This window comes from Narcine bancroftii, chromosome 6 (assembly GCF_036971445.1).
Source record: "Narcine bancroftii isolate sNarBan1 chromosome 6, sNarBan1.hap1, whole genome shotgun sequence".
Classification (NCBI taxonomy): Eukaryota; Metazoa; Chordata; class Chondrichthyes; order Torpediniformes; family Narcinidae; genus Narcine; species Narcine bancroftii.
Window position 1 is genome coordinate 169,847,209 of NC_091474.1, and position 20,707 is coordinate 169,867,915.

The 20,707-nt window shown below is 38.2% G+C and overlaps 1 protein-coding gene across 5 annotated transcripts in view; it reads right to left on the reverse strand.

Moving 5' to 3' along the window:
- Nucleotides 1-20,707, reverse strand: part of supt3h (SPT3 homolog, SAGA and STAGA complex component) — a 495,649-nt gene that overhangs the window by 212,160 nt on the left and 262,782 nt on the right. For 4 of the 5 annotated variants that reach the window (XM_069886703.1, XM_069886702.1, XM_069886701.1 and 1 more), the window contains exon 3: nucleotides 9,182-9,266. In XM_069886703.1, the coding sequence (XP_069742804.1) occupies nucleotides 9,182-9,266 (85 nt within the window). Of the gene's footprint in view, nucleotides 1-9,181; nucleotides 9,267-9,881; nucleotides 9,901-20,707 lie in introns of those variants that run through there. The other variant, XM_069886704.1, reaches the window with a different exon arrangement.

The following is a 20,707-nucleotide window of genomic DNA, read 5'->3' on the forward strand; positions in this document are numbered from 1 at the left end:
CGGAAACTTTTGCTGCAAGTTTAGGTTGGTTTGACGGCTTTAAATATCGAACAGGATTACACAAGGTAAGAATTTCAGGGGAAGTTTGCTGGTGCCTGATAAAAATGCTGCTACAAAATTTCCCCAAATCTTTCAAAAAGGATTCAAACTTGTTTAAGCTGCCAAGGATTTTTATCTAAATGTCGATCCTAACATGGAAAGAAGCATGGAAGTTCACCATTTAGATGGCAAACACAAGCAATTCGATACCTAGGTATACAACTAAATAATAATCTCGGTCATCTATATAAACTAAATTATCAGTCATTAATGAAAAAATTACAAGACGACTTAGAGCACTGGAAAGACTTACCACTAACACTAATAGGAATGATAAACTGTATTAAAATGAACATCTTCCCAAGGATACAAGGATACAATACCTATTTCAATCATTACCAATTCACCTAACAAAGAAATTCTTCAAGGAGCTAAAGAAAATAATAAGGAAATTCTTATGGAAAGGGGGGAAACCGAGGATAGCACTAGATAAATTAACAGAATGGTACAAACAAGGAGGTTTACAACTATCAAACTTTAAGAATTATTATAGAGCAGCACAATTAAGATACCTATCAGATTTTATCAAACAAGGGAAAAACCAGATTGGACCAGATTAGAACTAGATAAAATAGGGGAGAAGATACCTGAACATATACTATACAAGTGGGATGATAAATTGGTGCAACGTAGGAATTCACCAGTATTGCACCATCTGCTCAACATTTGGAAGAAGATTCACGTAGAAAGGAATAAAATAAATTTTCAACTACCAAAATTAATATTGACACAAAATCAACTAATCCCTTTCACAATAAATAACCTTTCCTTCAGAGAATGGAAGAGAAAAGGGATCAAAAGAATAGAAAATTGTTTTTTTGGGAAATAAATTATTATCTTTTGAACAAATGAAGGACAAATATAATATAACTCACGATACAATGTTTGCAAACCACCAACTGAAAACCTACTTGAAGGACAAATTGGGAAACAGTCTGAGGTTACCAGAAGGAAGCAATTTTGAATATGTGATTACAGACACAATGATCATTTAAAAATTTATAACAAACATGTACATCAAACTGCAAGAAAAGGAGAATGAGGAAACTAACTGTAAACCTAAACAAAAATGGGAACAAGATCTAAACATAAAGAATGAAACATGGGAAAAACTATGCTCCGGAACTATGAGAAATACAATCAACTCGAGGTTACGCATGATACAATATAATTGGTTACACAGGCTATATATCACACCCCAAAAGTTAAATAAATGGGACCCAATAGTGTCAGACAGATGTTTTCGCTGTTAAAAAGGAAGCGGGAACAACAATACATGCAATTTGGACATGTGAGAAAGAGAAAAAATTTTGGGAAGATCTAAACCAGATATTAAATAAAATCACAAAAAGCAATATACCAAAAAACCCAGAGATCTTCCTTCTAAGTAATATAAGAAATAAAGAATTTGGACTTGATTTAGACGGAACACAAAAAAGATTTATTATGATAGCCTTAGCTGTAGCAAAAAAATGTATTATGTCAACCTGTAAATTAGAAGACAATTTGAGAATACAACAATGGTACATAGAAATAAATAAATGTATTCTATTAGAAAAAAATAACATATAATTTAAAAAATAATATCATTATATTCGAACAAATATGGGAACCATACATGAAATACAATAGAGAAATCCTACCACGTACCTCCACCACCTAAAATAACAGAAGGAGAAGACAACGAAATGAACTGACTCAGTACGTTAAAGTAAAAGACACAATTTTCTGTTTATTTTTATTAAGTGACGACATTGTTTAACGGGTTTAATGTATCTTATAGATTGAACTTTAAATAAGTGGGAAGGGGGGTGAGGGAGGGAGGGAAGGGAAGGGAGAAAAAGGGGAGAAAATAACACTATATATTCAAGAGAAAAAAATGTCTGTATGTATTTTGGTCAGTATGGTTTATAGTGTGAAAAATAAAAAAAAATTTAAAAAGTATGAAAGTCAGCTGCAATTTAGAAAAAAATCAATCTCTAGCTATAGGAAATTGTATAATGAGGAAAAAAAACATCAAAATCTACACAGTCAACTTTGGACAAATATTTTTCTGAGAAATAGTTTAATTATGATGTAATTATGAAATTAATGAAAAATATCATAATTATTTTTAAAACACATTTTTATGTCTTGATGGACGATCTGAAACGTTTGTAATTATTCCCTTTGATGCTATTAATCACTTAACGCGAAGTCATCTTACGTGAGTAAAAACTGGGACGAATTAACTGCATATAGCAGAATTTACATACATGGATTTCTTTTTTTTTTACTGTACTACTCTATATTAGTACTATTTGAGGATATATACAACTCCCACCAATGTCTTCTGTCCCTTGCTTTCCTTGGTTTTACCAAAACTGATTCTACTTCCTAATTTTCTGAACCAAGGTCATCTGCCATATTTATTACATTTGTTAATATCAGGGTTAACCTGCCTTGCATTCCATCGTGGTTGTCTCTTCTGAAATATCCTGGAACATTTAATTCCCCAATTTGTTGATAATGCAACCATGTTTTTGTATCTTGCACATTTATTTCCATTCATAAATTAGTTTTCTGCTTTGTTTTAAAGATATGCTTAAATTTGTCTTTTTACAATTTTTCCCTGTTCTGACTCTAATTCGAGGTACACTCTTGTTGACAGACTCTGCTTATTAATGTGTGTTTTAATGGTGAACTTACTAAATTTTCTCTTGTCAAAAGCCAAATCCCATCCACCCACTCACTCCCCAAATGTGTACACGTGCAAACATACGTACATTCACAAAAACTTGGCTGAAAACCTTATCTCCAACATGATTAGACATTTTATTGGGACCAACAAAGTCACAAAGAGTAAAAATGTAGAATCTATCAAAAATTGCCTTTAATATTGACAGCCTCAGTTTAGTTATCCCAGTCTTTTATCTATATAAAAAATCACTTTGCTTGAGGGAACCTCACTAACTTCTCATTATTGTTAGTCCAATGTTCTGTTCTTAATACTGGTGTATTTACATTTCCATCATTACTTTGCCTACTTATTTAAAGTATTTAAATATCACTGAACAGAAATCAATGTAACATTTAAAATCACCACCTTCTTTCACAAGGGCCCTGAACTAACTGGTGGTGAATTTCATTGAATTCCATTCAAGCAAACTGAATCTCTGAGAAGTCAAAGATATGCACAAGCAGAGCACAAATTATCCAAAAATATGAAACTGTATCAAAATATAAACCATACTAAAATAAAAATACCTGTTATTCTATAGAACGTTGGTCAAGCTACAGTTGGAGTTCTGGTCACCACAGTGCAGGAAAGATGTGATGAGTTGGAAATGGTGCAGAAAAGATTCACAATAACGCTGCCTGGAACAGAGAACTTGAATTCTAGACAGGGTCTGATCTCGGAGCAATGGAGGCCGAGAGATAACTTGATAGAGATGTTTAAAATTATGAGAGGCACACATTGCGTAGACAACCAGAGTCTGTTTCCCTTGGTAAGGGTATCGAAAACAAGAGGGCATAGATTTATGGTGAAGGGAGGTTTAAAGGAGATCAGAGGGATAAATCTTCTGATAAAGAGTAGTTAGAAGTAAATCACAATGTAATGATTCTAGAATAATCTGCCAGAAGACTTTGTGTAGACAGGAACAATAAGGTCCTAAGATCGCTTGGAATCAGTAGAATCCGCATCTCCATCGGGCCAAGGATCCTTTAAACAGCTCACACAAGTACTGTACTTCAACAACTACGTGCTTTACAACAACAACTCCAGAGTTTTCAACAGCTCAACCAGGTACAACAACTCCAGCAGCAGACCCAAAGCCAGGTAATGAAGACCCAACCACGTGGACGTGGGGGAGGGCTGTGGGGTTGGGGCTACAGGTCAAGCTGAGACAGTGGAACCTGAGGCTTCCGCTCCCTACCATCCTCTTGGCCAATGTAGAGTCCTTGGAGAACAAACTTGATAAACTACAGGCCGGACTTCAACATCTGAAAATATGGCTATATGCAGACATTCTGGACACGGCTCTGCAGACCAAAGGCTCTGCTTTCCATCAGGCTGATCAAACACCGGTGTTTGGAAAAACCAGGGGAGGCGGAGTTTGGGTCATCATCAATTCATCGTAGAGTTCTTACATGACGGTCTTGTCCCAGTCCTGCTCCCGTGACCTGGAACATCTGACCATCAAACGTCACCCATTCTACCTGCCGAGGGAGTTCACCATCATCATCCCGTTTGCAGTGTACATTCCACCTCAGACTAATGTCAGGCTGGTGCTGGAGGGACTGAGCACTGCGATTAAACAGCCATGAGACAGCACATCCTGATGCCTTTCTAATAACTGTGGGAGACTTCAATCAGGCCAATCTGAAGAAATCTCTGACGATCTACAACCAACATGTTACATGCGAGGCCAGGGGAACCAACACACTCAACCATGAAAAAATGCATACCGAGCTATACCACGATCACACTTCGGCAAGTTCAATCAACTGGCTGTTCTTCTACTCCCAGGGTACAAGCAGAAACTGAAGACCACTGCACCAATGGTGAAGACGGTGAAGGTATGGTCAAGGAAGGCAGAGTAGCATCTGCGGACTGCTTTGAATCGGTGGACTGGTCCATATTCAAGAACTCTTCCTTAGACTTGAATGAATGTGCAAGACCTGCGTGGATGAGTGTGTGCCCATGTGCACACATACCGGGTGTTCCAAAAGCTCTGGATGAATCAGAGAATCTGCAACCTGCTGAGGGCGAGAACAAGGGCGTTTAAGACCGGGGATCGAGATCTTCACAAGAAGTTCAGGTGCGACTTCCAGAAGGCCATCTCCAAAGTAAAATGGAAATTCCAGAGGAAGCTAGAGACAAATACACACCAGCTATGGCAGGGAGTGTAGGATAATTACAGCCTACAAAGCGAGGGTGAACATTATAGATGGCTGAAATGCTTCACTACCCAATGAGCTGAACACCTTCTATGCCTGGTTTGAGAAGAAGAACCAAACAATGCCTACTAGCATCCCTGAAAATGCTGAGGACCCTCTGAGGGCAACATCAGAACATCATTCAAGAGGGTTAACCCTCGCAAGGCATCAGGTCCAGATGGTGTACCTGCAAGGGAACTGAAAATCTGCACCAACCAACTAGCCGGAGTGTTCACGGACATTTACAACCTGTCATTGTGGCAGTCAAAGATTCCCACCAACTTCAAAGGGGCATCAATCAGCCCAGTGCCCAAGAAGAGTAGTGGGAACTGCCTCAACGACTATCGCCCAGTAGCACTAACTTCTACTGTGATGAAATGCTTTGAAAGGCTGGACATGACCAGACTAAACACGTACCTAAATAAAGATCTGGACCCAATGCAATTTGCCTATCATTACAATCGCTCCATGGTAGATGCAATATCGCCGGTTCTCCACTCAGTTCTGGATAATCTCCAGAACAGCAATTCATACATGTGGCTGCTCTTCATAGATTACAGGCAGCTTTAATACCATTATTCTCTCAGTGTTGGTCAAGAAGCCTCTGAACCCCCCTCTGCAATTAGATACTTGACTTTCTCTTTGAAAGATCACAATCAGTATGAATTAGAAACAACATCTCCTCCTCACTGATCATCAACACAGGCGAACCCCAAGGATGCGGGCTTAGCTCGTTATACACCCATTAGTGTGTGACCAGGCACAATTCCAATGCTATCTACAAGTTTGCCGATGACACCACAGTTGTCAGCAGAATCACAAACGACAATGAGGAAGCGAACAGGCAGGAGAGAGACCAGCTCAATGTCAGCAAATCCAACAAGATTATTGTGGACTTTAGGAGGAAGTCAAGCAAACACGACCCAGTTCTTATTGAGGGCTCAGTAGTGGAGAATGTCAAGAACTTCAAATTCCTAGGTGTTAACATCTCTGAGGATCTGTCCTGGAGCCTCTATGTTGATGCAATCATAAAGAAAGCTTGCCAGCGGCTATACTTTGTGAGGTGTCTGAGGTATGTCACTGAAGACTCTCGTAAACTTCTACAGGTGTACCGTGGAGAGCATTCTGGCTGGTTGCATCACTGCCTGGCATGGAAGCACTAACTTTCAGGACAAGAATAAACTCCAGAGGGTTGTTAACTTGGCCTGCAATTTCACAGGCACCAGACTTCACTCCATTGAGGACAACTATATGAGGTGGTGTTTTAAAAGAGCAGCCTCTATCCTCAAAGATCCCCACCACCCAGGCCATGCCCTCTTCACTCTGGAAAAGGTACAGGAGCCTAAAGTCAAGCACTCAGCGGCACAAAATCAGCTTCTTCCCCACTGCCATCAGATACCTGAATAATCAATGAACCAAAGATACCGCCTTACTCCTTAAGCACTACTGTTATTATATTTTATTTTTTATAGTGATGTTGTAGGAAGATTATAATATGTACGTTTGCACTATCTTCTTCTTTGGCTTGGCTTCGCAGACGAAGAGTTATGGAGGGGGTAAATGTCCACGTCAGCTGCAGGCTCGTTTGTGGCTGACAAGTCCGATGCGGGACAGGCAGACACGGTTGCAGCGGTTGCAGGGGAAAATTGGTTGGTTGGGGTTGGGTGTTGGATTTTTCCTCCTTTGTCTTTTGTCAGTGAGGTGGGCTCTGCGGTCTTCTTCAAAGGAGGTTGCTGCCCGCCGAACTGTGAGGTGCCAAGATGCACGGTTTGAGGCGATATCAGCCCACTGGCGGTGGTCAATGTGGCAGGCACCAAGAGATTTCTTTAGGCAGTCCTTGTACCTCTTCTTTGGTGCACCTCTGTCACGGTGGTCAGTGGAGAGCTCGCCATAAAACACGATCTTGGGAAGGCGATGGTCCTCCATTCTGGAGACGTGACCTACCCAGCGCAGTTGGATCTTCAGCAGTGTGGATTCGATGCTGTCGGCCTCTGCCATCTCGAGTACTTCGATGTTAGGGATGAAGTCGCTCCAATGAATGTTGAGGATGGAGCGGGCGTTCTATGATGCAGTCGCAAAACACCGAATTTCATGACTTGTTCATGACAATAAATTCTGATAACATTTAAGATATTTGGACTGGTACATGAGCAGGACATGGAAGAATAATAAGGTGTACAATTCTCACTGGGCTGATTGCATTTATCCTATGTTACTGAAAGAGGCAAGAGAGGAGATTGCTGGAGTCTTGACAGAGATCCTTGCATCTTCCTTAGCCACTGGCAAGGTGCTGTAGGATTGTCTCCTTTGTTTAAGAAAGGAAATAAGAGAAAAACCAGGACATAATAGGCTGGTGAGCCTTATAACATAGGTATGGAAAATGTTGGAGAAGCTTCTTAGAGATAGCATTTACTCATCATAGTTGGGAAAGTCAGCAGAGCTGTGTGGCAGAGGGCATGTCAAGAATTTGATTGAGCTCTTGGAAAAACTGACAAAGATTATGAATGAGAGTAAGTCAGAGGATGTTGCCAACAGGGACTTCAGAAAAACATTCAATAAGAACACAGTCTATATGCAGGAAGATGAGATTAGTTTAATCTGGGGCCATAGTCAGCAAAGACATCATGGGCCAAAGAGCCTCTTCTTGTGCTGTACTGCTCTTTGTTGTAATTCACAAGTTTATCTAGTGTATACAGCAAAAAAAGGCACTTTGAAAGAGGTTGTCTGCCAGAAGATTTAACTCTTAAACAAACCATATTTATTTACTCATTTTAATAAAAGCAAGTAAAGAAATTGCATTTATGTAGTGAACTGTAGCTAGGACTAGCAAGACTTTTTATCGAGCAAATATCTGCCTTTATGCAATCATTGCTGTTGTAGAATGTTCTAGCTAGCAAAGAGCAATGCTCCTTCACAGTAATGCAGTAATTCACAACAAAACCATTTTAGGAGTTTTTCTGAGGTATAAATGTTGTCAGGACACAGGATCACCTCGACCTCAAACAGTGCTTGGGATCTTATCATGTCTATCTGAGTGAAATGATGGACTTTTGTATTAACATCTCATCTGAAGAACTGCATGCCTGACAATGATATGCTTCCCTTATTTCATTACTTAAAATATCAATCAAGATTTATACCTGAATCCTGGCATGGCGCTTGAACACACTATTTTCTAACTCTGAGGTTTAAGTTTGACCAAATGAAAAAAATGACTATCAATCATCCATGACTACATGTTAACATTCAAATTGAATGAACGAAGGGTAAGCTATGGTGTGTATCTGTATTAGTGAACAATGTCTCAGATGGATTTGTTTAAGACTGCAGTAAATAATTACTCTTTACAAATGATAGTTTTTCTTAAAGAAAATCCATTTAACTGTGAAACAAATTATAATGGAGATTTGAAAATGATCTTAACTACAATTTTAAAATAATTCAATATATATATTTTAGTTCTCTTTTTAAAAATCTCTCATACTATATCCTAATTTGATAACATTGGTTTCTTTCAACATTATATTTCTAGCCCTCAGGTTACATGAATGGTTAAAAAAAAGAACAATGATCCCAGCTTGGCTACTTACAGTAACCCACTTGTGGCAAACTTAACATTTTTTTCTTTATTTTATAGCTGAATTTTAATTCATAAAAGCCACCAACTACCCCAACATCAAATCAAGTTGCCCAAGGGGAATTTTGTTTATCAATGGTTTTCTAAAAATCCTTTATAGAATACTCATTGTAATACTCATTAACCCAAATCTTGTTTTAATTTTTTTAAATAACTTGGCACATTTGTGATCTATGACTTTTAACATAAATCATAAATAACTTGTTTTATTTTAAATTAAATTTTATTTACAGGACGATAGAAGGCAGTTCTGGCTATTTAAATCCGTGCTACCCAATTCTACCCAAATTAACCTACGACCCTGTACTTTTTGAAAGGTGGGAGAAAACTGGAGCTCACAGGGAAAACCCACGCAGACATGGAGAAAACGTACAAACTCCTAACAGATAGTGCTGGATTCAAACACCAGTCATTGGCGCTCTAATAGGGTCATGCTAACTGCTACGCTAATCGTGCCACCCATTGTAGAAAACATATGACGCCCAACTTACAAGTCTCAATGTTGTAAATTCTGGTGAGCCTTACCAAGTTAATTAATTGAGAATGCACAATATCTTCAATGAGAACTGCAGTTTCCTGAAGAGGTCGGCGGGCATCCCCAAGAGCATACCTGCAATGTAAAAATAAAGGACTCAGGAATAAAGGTAATTTTTGGAAAAAAAACAGTCCATTAATAGTTTTTTTAAAAATCGAAACCAATGTACAATACGTTGCTAAAAATCAAAATGACCGCTTTTAAAGCAATGACTGTAGGATTGCAGAATGGCGTCTGAGTGGGAAAGGTGTTTAAATTGTACCTTTTGGAATAAAGAGCTTTTGAATTGATGGTTTTGCTTTCACAGGATTTCCAAACATTTATTACTTAAATGAGGCCAGTTAAAAATAAGGGCTCCTTTACCTCTCCTATTGCCCAATACTATACTGATTGACAGCAGTGCTAATAGCTGACAATTGTGCACTGGTTTTGAACATAAATTGTTATCATTCTGCGACCTTAATGAAACAAATTTGAAACTTGTTGAATTCATGAACAAATAACAGTAATTTGGCTAAAAGAGCAACAGGATGCAAAAGGCTGCCATCTACTCAATAGTCGTAGGTAATATTCAAAACAGGTCCATGTGTTTGCACAAGTCTTCAAGCAGTTTCCTCATTTGTAGGAGAACCAACATTCTGCAAGACATTTTCAGCATTGGATTCAGCACATTATCCTATTTGTACTCACATGCCTCCACTAGTTAATTCAGGTAGTGTACCACTACATTCAGATAGTCACAGGAGGAAGTAAGGAAGATGTGGCGCAATTCCACTGTGACTTTTTTTAAAACTTCACTTAGATTGCAAGAGGTTTCTATATTATTATTTCCTTTTCACAGCTTTTACTTAGGCTGGCTGCTAAATTATTTCCCACGCAAAGCAACGATCATAATCATCACTGCAGATACTGAGAAAGAGGAAGAAACCCGACACTCTCACCAGCCACAGCCACTTCCTTTGTATCAATAATTATTTTAGCCCACTGAAAACGTAGGCCTAAACTGAAGGTGTGTAAAAGAAAAGGCTGTTTTTTTGTTCTACTGGCATTTGCAAATACTAATTTTTGTTTCTGTGATTCATTAAAAAATACATTTTACTTGTCATTTTATCAATCTCTCTCAAAGGAAGCGAAGGTTAAGAATTTGTTTAAGCAATATATGAGTCAGCTCAACATCGAGGGCTGAAGGGTCTGTACTGCGCTGTAGTGTTCCATGTTCTATGCTCTACCTGATTTGATTGATTGGATTAAGATTTATTTATTATTGTCACAAATGGGATAGACAGGGGAAATGCAATGGATATTGTGTATATGGACATTCAAAAGCCTTCAACAAGGTGCCACACCTTTTTTGATGCTGTTTATCAAGATGAGAGTCCATGGAATTACAGGAAGAATACTAACATGGGTAGAGCTTTGACTGATAGGCAGAATCAAAGAGTGGGAATAGAGATCTGATTCTGGTTGGCTACCTGTTATTAATGCAAGGGTTGGTGTTGGGGCCGCTTCTTTTTATGTGTTATATAAATAACTTGGATGATGGAATAGATAGCTTTGTGGCTAAATTTGCAGATGATACCAAAATAGGTGGTAGGGCGGGTGGTGCTGAGGATACTGAAAGGCTGCAAAGAGAATAGGATAGATTAGGAGAATAGGGAAAGAAGTGGGAAATGAAATACAATGTTGGAAAATGTACGGTCATACACTTTAGTCCTAGAAATAGATGAGCAGATGGGGAGAAAGTTCAAAACTCGGAGGTGAGAAGGGACTTGGGAGTCCTCATGCAAAATACCCTAACAGTAAGAGAGAAAGAGAAGCAAAAGAGAATCACTGAGTGACCAGGGATTTGCCTCCAGCTCTTCCGCAGATGCCTATTCGATTCATCGGTAACTCAAGCTCCAGATCTGGGCACAGACCCTGTGGTTATATGTCATGCTATTTAAAGGCTAACTATTCCCACACATTTTCCAGCAGTTTGGGCCCTGAGGCACATAGCCCTCATATCCAACTGTTTACTCTCCATTGGACTTCCTTGACTCCTGGTCCCACAAATCGTCAGCCGCTGATCCCAAGGTGGAGCCCATCCGATCTGGCTGACTTTGCTGAATTCAGCAACCTGCACTCTCTACTGTTTGTGAGTGCATGCACAACACCTACCACCTCAGTCGGATTAATAGATGCCTCACCGGTAGTAATGCTCCCGTGCAAACTCTTCAGCAACTACTCTTCAGAAGGCAATTCATCCTTAAATGAGTGAGTCTCTCAAAATTTACACAATCAAAGAACTGCTTGTAGATAATAAAAATTCCATGCTGTAAAAACTCAGCAGGTCCATCAGCGTACTTTATATAACAAAGATAAAGTTACATAACCAATGTTTTGGACTTGAGCCTTTCATCAAGGCATGAGCTCATTTTGTTCAAGCCCGAAACATTGGTTATGTATCTTCATCTTTGCGATAGAAAATATAGTATTGGACCTTCTGAGTTTCTCCAGCATCATGTTTTTACTTCAATCATGGAACCTGCAGACTTTCATGTTTTGCTCATAGATAATCAGTTTTTCCTGAACTTCCTCTGAAAAAACTGCTTACTTGGTTTCACTTTGGAATTATGTTCCTGTATATTGTAATTTTCTTTAAATCTACCTTGTATTCTGCTTCCACCTTTCCTTTCGTAGAGAATTATATATTCCAACTACTTCTGCATTTAATTACAATAAATTCATAATACCCATCCGTTCTTTTCATTCTATTTTTAGAATGTTCTTTCCACTGAAAACAGCTTGTTTATTTTAACAGTTACTGATCCAAAAGGTTACTCTGTTGCTCTCACCATAAATGCTGCATGACTTGCTAATATTTCAACTACTCTTTTACTTTGTTCTCTGTAAAGTGGTAGATGAGGGTCTGAGATTCATCCATGGCTTTAGATCCTAGAAAGCAGTTTTATGAGGTACAGTTGTTTAGCACTGGCCCTATGGCCCACTACACTATTCTTATTTGCCTAGATTATGTCTGTGTCTTTCTGTACCTAATTTCTTTGTCTAATCTTCTTTTAAATGTAGTGAACCTGACGTCACCTCCACTGCGAGCAGGTACCAGATATAAACTTTCTTTGTAATTTTTTTCTATCAAATGTCCTTTGAAACTTCCTCCACTCACCTTAAGCCTATGATCTTCTACCATGACACTTCTACCATGGGAAAAAGATTTACCCTATCCATGTCCCTTATAATTTTACATCCCCCTTAGCCTCCTTTACTTCAGGGAATAAACCCTGCCTGTCCAGCTGTGGGAACCTCCAATGGTTATTGAAATTGATTCTCTGATCATTTGGATTTGTAAAATTCAAGTTGGGCATGGGAAGATTCTGAAAAAAATGGTTAATTATTCCAGATATAGATCATGGCCTTTGACAATACTCAGGTCACAACAAAGTGAGAGGTGTGCAAGAAGAAAGAGTAATCCAACCTGTACTAGGTTTATGGTTCCAGATACGAGTCAAATAAATATGAGTAAGGTCCACAAAGCACCTGTTGAACAGAAGTATTCCACTGTTGATCTGACAGCAGAAGTATAGTGGTTTGTGTTCTTGCTTCAATGCCCCATGTAGTACCAATTAGTTTTCATGTAATGACCATCTTGGATTTAATCTTTGGTTGGGCATTCTAGAGGTGATGGCAAAATGACTATCGACCAGTACCACTTACATTAACATTAATGAAGTGTTTTGAAAGGCTGGTGATCAAGCATATCAGCTCCTGTCTGAATGGTGACATGGATAAGTTCCATTTCTTCTATCATTGCCACAGGGCTACAGCAGATGCCATTTCATTGGCTCTACACAAAGGTCTGCAACACCTAGACAGTAAAGATGCATTCAACAGGATACTCTTTATCAACTCTTGTTTGGCATTTAACAACATCATCCCCTCAAAACTGATCAGCAAACTCCAAGACCTGGGATTCAACATCCCACTGTCACTGGGCATATTTTATATTATATATAAATATGTCTTTAAAAGAGATAGATTGTGGGGGTTTAGTGTGTAGGTCCCTTCACAAACAGACATTATCATGTCACAAAAGACATCTCATTTGAAATGCAAGAGCTAGGCATAAGTAGAGACCATGTCCACAGTGACTTTACAGAAACTTTGAAGAATGCCTATGGAGACTTCACAAGTAGGTGTTAATTGGACTGATGCTGTGGAGTAAATAGTCTATTGTCTTTAAAGCAACAGATGGCCAGGCTCAGGAAATTGATTCCGGTGCCAACAATCTGTCTGGTTGCAGTTTGCTGTTCTAAGAGGGGTCATGTGGTTTTGAAAGCAGAGAGAGAAAAAAGACCAAACAACATTTCTCTTTTAGAGAGAGAGAGAGAGAGAGAGAGAGAGAGGAGAGAGAGAAAGAGAGAGAGAACACTGTTCTACTGTGGCATTTGGAGCCTGCAACATGGCAAGCTGGCAGGCTGGTTGAAAAACTCAATTTTGAAGATGGGTTGTGAGTTCTGAGTTCAGCCTGTTGAAAAACCCTTGTAGTCTTTACAAGAGGAAATGGCTGGATAGAGTGCTTCTCCTGAAATAAGGGAAACAAGAGGAACTCTGTGGTGACCTGGAAAAAGAGTAATGGAAAGACACCGGTGGCTGATCGGAGGAAATCCGTTTGCGTGCCCATCCTTCGAGCAACAAATCTCTCTCTGAAACCAACTAGGACCTTCCTGAGCGGTAACCATTTACCTTTACGCACCAAAGCCTAGTGAAAATTCATAAATGTTAAATTCTTTGCACAGTATAAGAATTGCTTGATACCAATAAATTTGGAGGAGTAAGAAGTGAGATTGGACTGTGAATCAAAGAACTTTCCTGAACATATACACACTACTACATGTGCCCTTAGAATTAAGAGGGGGTTAAATTAGATTAAGTTAATAGTAATGTTAAAGTTTGATTCTGTTTTTATGTCTTTCTTACAATACTCCTGTAGCATTAAAGTCAATGCATTTCAGAGATTTCCCACATCTTACCTTTTCCCTATCTGCCTCTTTCCAGTCCACTCTATTATTTATTACCATCATCCCCCCCTCCATCATAGCCCTGATCCTTTTCCTCCTTTAACCATCTGCCTTTCCACCCTCAAATTTTGACTACAAGCCTTCACTGTTTGCCCACAAACCTTCTCTCTGCTGTCCTCCCTTATATGAACCACTTCCCCCAACCATACTAGTTTAAAGCCCCCTTAGTAGTCCCTGGAGGATTTTTCTTGGCATCGTGAAGAAAGCACGTCAGCACTTCTACTTCCTCGAGTTTGTGGAGGTTTGATATGACACCAGAAGCCCTGGCAAATTTCTACAGATGTATGGTGGAAAGTGCGCTGATCGGCTGCATCACAGTCTGGTATGGGGACACCATTAGCCCTGAGGATAAAGCCCCCCAAAGGTAGTGAACACACTATCCTCCCCACTATCAACATCTACACCAGTGATTTTCATACTTCCCCCCACAAACACAAATTCCACCTTAAGCAATCCCTAATGCCATAAGTTGTCTGTGATCAGTAAAGGATTGCTTAAGGTGGCATGATTGGGAAGGGAAGGTTTGAGAACCACTGCTCTAGACTCAATTGTTATTGAAATATTTTGCTTGAGAAAAATTGTCATTGGCCCATTTCCTTTGGAGATATAAAACTGTGCACATAACAAGTCAATTAGGTACAATCAAAATAGTGGTTTTCAACCTTCCCTTCCCACTCACATTGCACCTTAAGCAATCCCTTACTAATCACAGAGAACCTATGGCATAGGTCAGAGAACAGCAGCAATCATTAAGAATTCACACCACCCAGCACACGCTCTGTTCCAGCTGTTGCCATTAGTAAAGAGGTCAAGGTGCCACAAAACTCGCACCACCAGGTTCAGGAACAGCTGCTCCCCCTCCACCATCAGACTCCTCAACAACAAATTCAATCAGGGACTCAGTTAAGGACCCTTTCTTGTGTACTTTACTGATTTTTTAAAATTCTCTCTCTATTGCACAGTCAATTAGTTTACATTCATTATTTGTTTACATATATACATTGGGTTTTTTGACACTACCAATAAGTGGTAATTCTGACTTGCCTGCAGAAAAAAAATCTAAGGGTTGTATGTGATGTTATGCATGTACTCTGACAATATTCCTGAAATTTGAAAGACTAATGAGTGACACAGGGTGGCAAATGAGTTGCATTTCACCCCAATTAAGTTAAACCTCGTGCATCCCATCCATCTTTTAGGTATTCCATTCCCACATAGTTCTTAATGTCACCACTCTCAACTGGCTCAAGCTTAATCCCCTTCACTTTGAATTCAGACCAGGCCCCAACCCTTTGATGTCCTGAATGCCACGTGCCCAGTGCCTAACTGGCCCATTCCTGCTTCTGGTCTCTGACATCTATTTCTTCTTCTCTGTCCATTCCTCTTGGACTTTAGGACCAGCTTCAGTCCTGGATGAAACATCAGGCACACAAATCCAAGTCCCGTGACCAAAATGACCTTTGATGTACTGCACCGTGATGATACTGCCCAACTGTGCAGGTTAACTACAATCTCGAGGTAAACTAACTTGCATCAATACTCATCCCAAAACAAAATATCACTTCAGATACAAACTTTTAAATTAACATTTTATTATGGACACTTTTCAAAGTGAGGTCTTTTATTAAAATGTGAATAAACTAAACAAATTTCTACCACGATCTTGTGATAATTAAACACAAGTTAAACTTCTTGTTTAAGATGAAAAGGTGAACATGAAGGTGCAACCTATCACTAGAATGTACATATGTATTTCATATAAAATTATTATGGAACATCTGCTTTACTAAGATGTTTCGTTAATTCAGCTGTGAGGAAGTAAAATTAAACTGCTTGCAAAAGTGTTTGATCACCAGGAAGTCATCATCAATTACAAGATCCCTAAAGCACAACTGGGCATATTATGAAGGAAAAACTGACCATTTTCCCCCTTAATCCTCTGTGAGTTTTACATAGTCACATTCAGGTATTTTAACAATAAACTTTGTATGCATATTTGGAAAATACTGATTAAATGATCAAAAACAGATTTAATACACAAAAGAGGCCATTGGTCAACCAGTTCCAGGGACCCATTTTGATCCTGACCTCAGGGAATGTCTGTGTGGAGTAAATATGCTCACCCTGTGACAGTGTGGGTTTCCGTCAAGTGTTCCCACATCATAAACACGTGCTGGCAGGTTAATTAAAAAATGTGAATTATCCCATTGTGTTGGATAGATGCCAAAAGAATCCATGGGTTTGGTGGATAAGCATATGAACAATCAGTTAGTTGGAGGGATAAAGGGAAATTAAGATGAGCAGACTAGCTTCATGTGGGATAAAGCTTTACTGGCGCAGCAATGGATTGATTATATTTGATCAGTGCTGCAAAAAATTATAAACAGAAACATTCCAGTTCCATCTCTGGGGTTACTTCTGCATTATAACTCTTCATAGCTGTTATTCATTCCCTCTCAAGTTCTGTTTTGAATCCTGATATTCTGAATCGGCGTACTGGGTTGCTCAATGTGAACAGGACATCTGGTACGTCAGGTCCAATTAGTGACGTCCTGATGACATTCTTGTGTACGTGCAGGAATGTGAAGGATTCAAAAGATATTCTTCCAAATAACAATTTTAAAAAAAGGAATAATCTTTGTATTCAATTTACTAAATTCTCAATCCTGATCTTGTATTTTAAAAACTTATTCATTCTCAATTAAAATATAATTCAGCATTATGTACATTATAGTAGGAGCCCTTCAGCTATGATATTGTGCTGACCTATATAAACCTACTCCAATATCAGAAAATCGTAGCAGGAATAAAACACACAAGAATAAGAGCGTGGGAAAATACGAGCACAATTTAATAAAACAATCGCGCACAATTTATAAAGGACGATGGGAAAGTGGTAGGGGAAAAACACATACGCCCAGTATTTATAGCAAGCATGGGAAAGTCACGCGGGGATGAAATACACACACTCACACACAATGAAGTGGGTATATACAACAATCAAGGATAGATATATCTGAGAGAGACAGTGGAAGGGAGAGAAAGATGGGGAGAGAGAAAGGGTGGGGAGGGGAGGGGGGAGAGAGAGAGAGAGAGAGAGAGTACTGTGGGCAGGCAAATAACTAGCCGCCTTTTCCTTTAAAGCCCCTGTATCCTAGTGTGCCTTGGCATAATGGAAGGGCTGTATGCACAGAGCACTCATGGAGGGGTTTCTCTGCCTCACGGAATTCTGGGAGGGCAGGTCTGCCATTATATGAGAAAAAGTAAATAAACTTTTTTTCCCCCAATTCATGTACCTATTGCATCCACAGATGGCATGCATTTGCATTGTAGAATATCGTGGAACAGATCGCTTTCTGAGCACGCAGTTCTCACTCCCTTTATAATGTAGAGGTTGCCTCTAGAGTACCATATTTGATATGATTCAACTAAATTAGAGTACCTTTGGATTTAAATCAAAATAAACAAACTAAGCAGTAACCTGGTTAGATCAAATTGTACATTCAGTCACACGCAACGTGTTGTCTTATTTCCTATCCACTCTCTCTTCCTTGCTATACCAGCCAAAAGCATAAAGGAATTATGGAAATTCCACAATGCATTAACATGGCACCAACTCTCAAGCTAGTCTATATAAGCAATCCTGAGGTAGGGAATGGGAAGTATGTCATGTACCAAACTATGTTTAATTTCTTCCTTTGCACTTTAAGAAACCGCAACATGTGCTACTTGAAGAATAAAATAAATAACTTGTATTTATTGACTCACACTGGAATAGGGACAATTCAATTGGATTGAAATAACAATTTTCTGATGTAATACAATATAGTAATACAGGAAATCAGCACTATTCAAATTTACAGTATTGTTCATCAAGGTAAATAACATTCAATCCTCAATTACATTATCTTTGTTAATGATTAGTGCAGATGTGGAAAATTAATGAAGAGAATTCTGCCTGTTCTTATAATTTGTGTTTGAAATAGTGAATGAACGATATATTTTATAGCTTGATATCCCATAAAGTCATAATGTTATGTATTTTTTAATATATAGGCTTTGAAAACATTTTATATTACAACATAAAATATGTAATATGGAGCTATGACTCAAAAGAACTGGAAAATGTCATTTCATCAAACAAATATGCTAACAGGTTTCCCATGCTACAGCTTAAAATGAACTGGATGTTTTATAAGAACAAAAAGTTATGCCAAGTTGTACTTACATGAATATTGATTTAACAACAAGAATTAAGCAGAACCATAATACTTCATAGTGATCGGCAAGTCTGCTGAGTTAGAAACTCTTAAGTAAAAAATGTATTAAATGGTCTAAAGTGTGCTTTCTCAATTTCCAAGTTATTATTTTTTTAAAACCCATTCTTTTATTTACAAAAGCAGTTTAGGTCAAAAATTAAGAATTGAACTCTCAATAGTAAGAACCATTAAGCCATTCTCCATTTTTAATTCCTCATTTTTCTTCCTAACCATCCAAAAACCAACATATAGAATTATTTTGGTCATATGTGCTGTCACAGGTGGTGACTCTATAAATTAAATAAATACCAGACTTGTGCTTTGACAACTTAATCTCCAGTTTCCTTAAAACTTTTAAAAAATAAAGTAGCCCACAAGTAGCCATATGTGATGAGGAGATATGCCATTCTACCCATCAACACCTTTTGATGATGCTCTTCAACACAATGAAAGAAAATCAATGATATTTATAAAATTTTGAAATGACTTCATTTTCACTATGCTTGTAATTATAAACTGTTTGACACTGACCAACTATTCAACAGTAACTGTTAAGTGTACCATGTATTCCATTATTAGTGGAAGAGTTTTCAGTCACCATACACAAATCTCTAATTCTTAATCTGAAACATCTTTCTCTTTTTACCCTTCAAAAGCCTTTCTTTAACCATGTTTCTGGTTGACTTCTAATCGGCTTGGTCAAATTCTAGCTGAGGTCCACATAATATTCCTATAAAATATCTTCGATATTTAGTTTTGTGATAAATATAAACTGTTTATACATTATTAAATATATGAATTTAGAATTAATTAGCACTAAAACACCACTTGTTTCTTATTCTAGTGTTATTACTTTGGAAGGTGAAGCTGAAAATCAGTTTAAAACACCTTTCATTAAATAACACTGAAGATATTCATTTTAATTTAGGCATACAGCACTATAACAGGCCCTTCATACCCACGACCCTGTGCTTCACAAATATCCCAATTAACCTACAACCCCATATGTTTTGGAGGGTTGAAGGGAACCGGAACACCCCCAAAAAAAACCCACGCAGACACAGAGAGCATACAAACTCCCTACAGATAGCACTGGATTTGAATTCAGGTCACTGCAGCTGAAATAGCGTCACATTGACCGATATGCTCACCATGCTGCCCCAGATTCAGTAAGACAAATAAGATAAATGTGCTTAATCACATATTTCAGCCCATCACATAAATGAAAATGACACCTGTCATAAATAAAATCATGCATGGAGAGTGTCAAGAGTGCTTCAAAACATTAAAATAAAAACCTTTTTTAATTTGCATTATTTGTAAACTCCTGTCATTGGCAAATCAGTAACATCACATTAACAATTGAGTACATTCAGAGGAATATATACACTTGGCTGTGAGCATGTAATTCCTCTTAACCAAAGGAAGATAGAAAGTTGTTTAGCCAGTTCGCTAGCCAAAGTACACCTACATCCCTGCAGGCATTGCAAGAAAGTCTAATCTCAGGTCCATTGCCACAGGGGGAAAAATGCAGATGATATAGATTGATGGGCAAATACAGAGATAAAACATAGCTAAAAACAACATTCCTCTTTCACTAACTTTATGAATTATGCTTTGTCACCAGAATATAGGGAGCTATTTGGATTGCATTGGCTGCTGGATGAAAAGGAAAATGGTATTATTTCTGGGTGGGTACAAGGCAGACAAGTGATTTACTGTATATCGTTCTTGAACATTTCAGTCTGCAAAGCTTTATTTATCAAATGTGGAGCCATGTTGTCTGTTTAATAAATGCAATAGGCTTTCAGTAAGTGATACTATTGGTTTGGAAGAAGGTCTGAAATATTGTACATTACTGATCAGTCTTAAACCAATGAGGGCCAAAATGTTTTTAAAAATGCATTTAGTAATACGATAAAAGCATAAATTCTGGGAAAATGCCCAAATTAATTTTTAGTTTTAAGGATTACAGTTTAAGCGTAACTTTAGCTCTTCAAAGGGTCTGAATTTTCATAAAACAGAAATAAAAATAGAGGAGGACAGTGCAGAATGAAGATGAAATAATTGAGCAAGCAAAACTATTTGCACAAATATATTTGACTGGAAAAAAAACCATGGTGGAAAGCAAGTATTTTTCCACAGATTAACTTCCAGCAAAATAACCAATCTGCTCATGCAT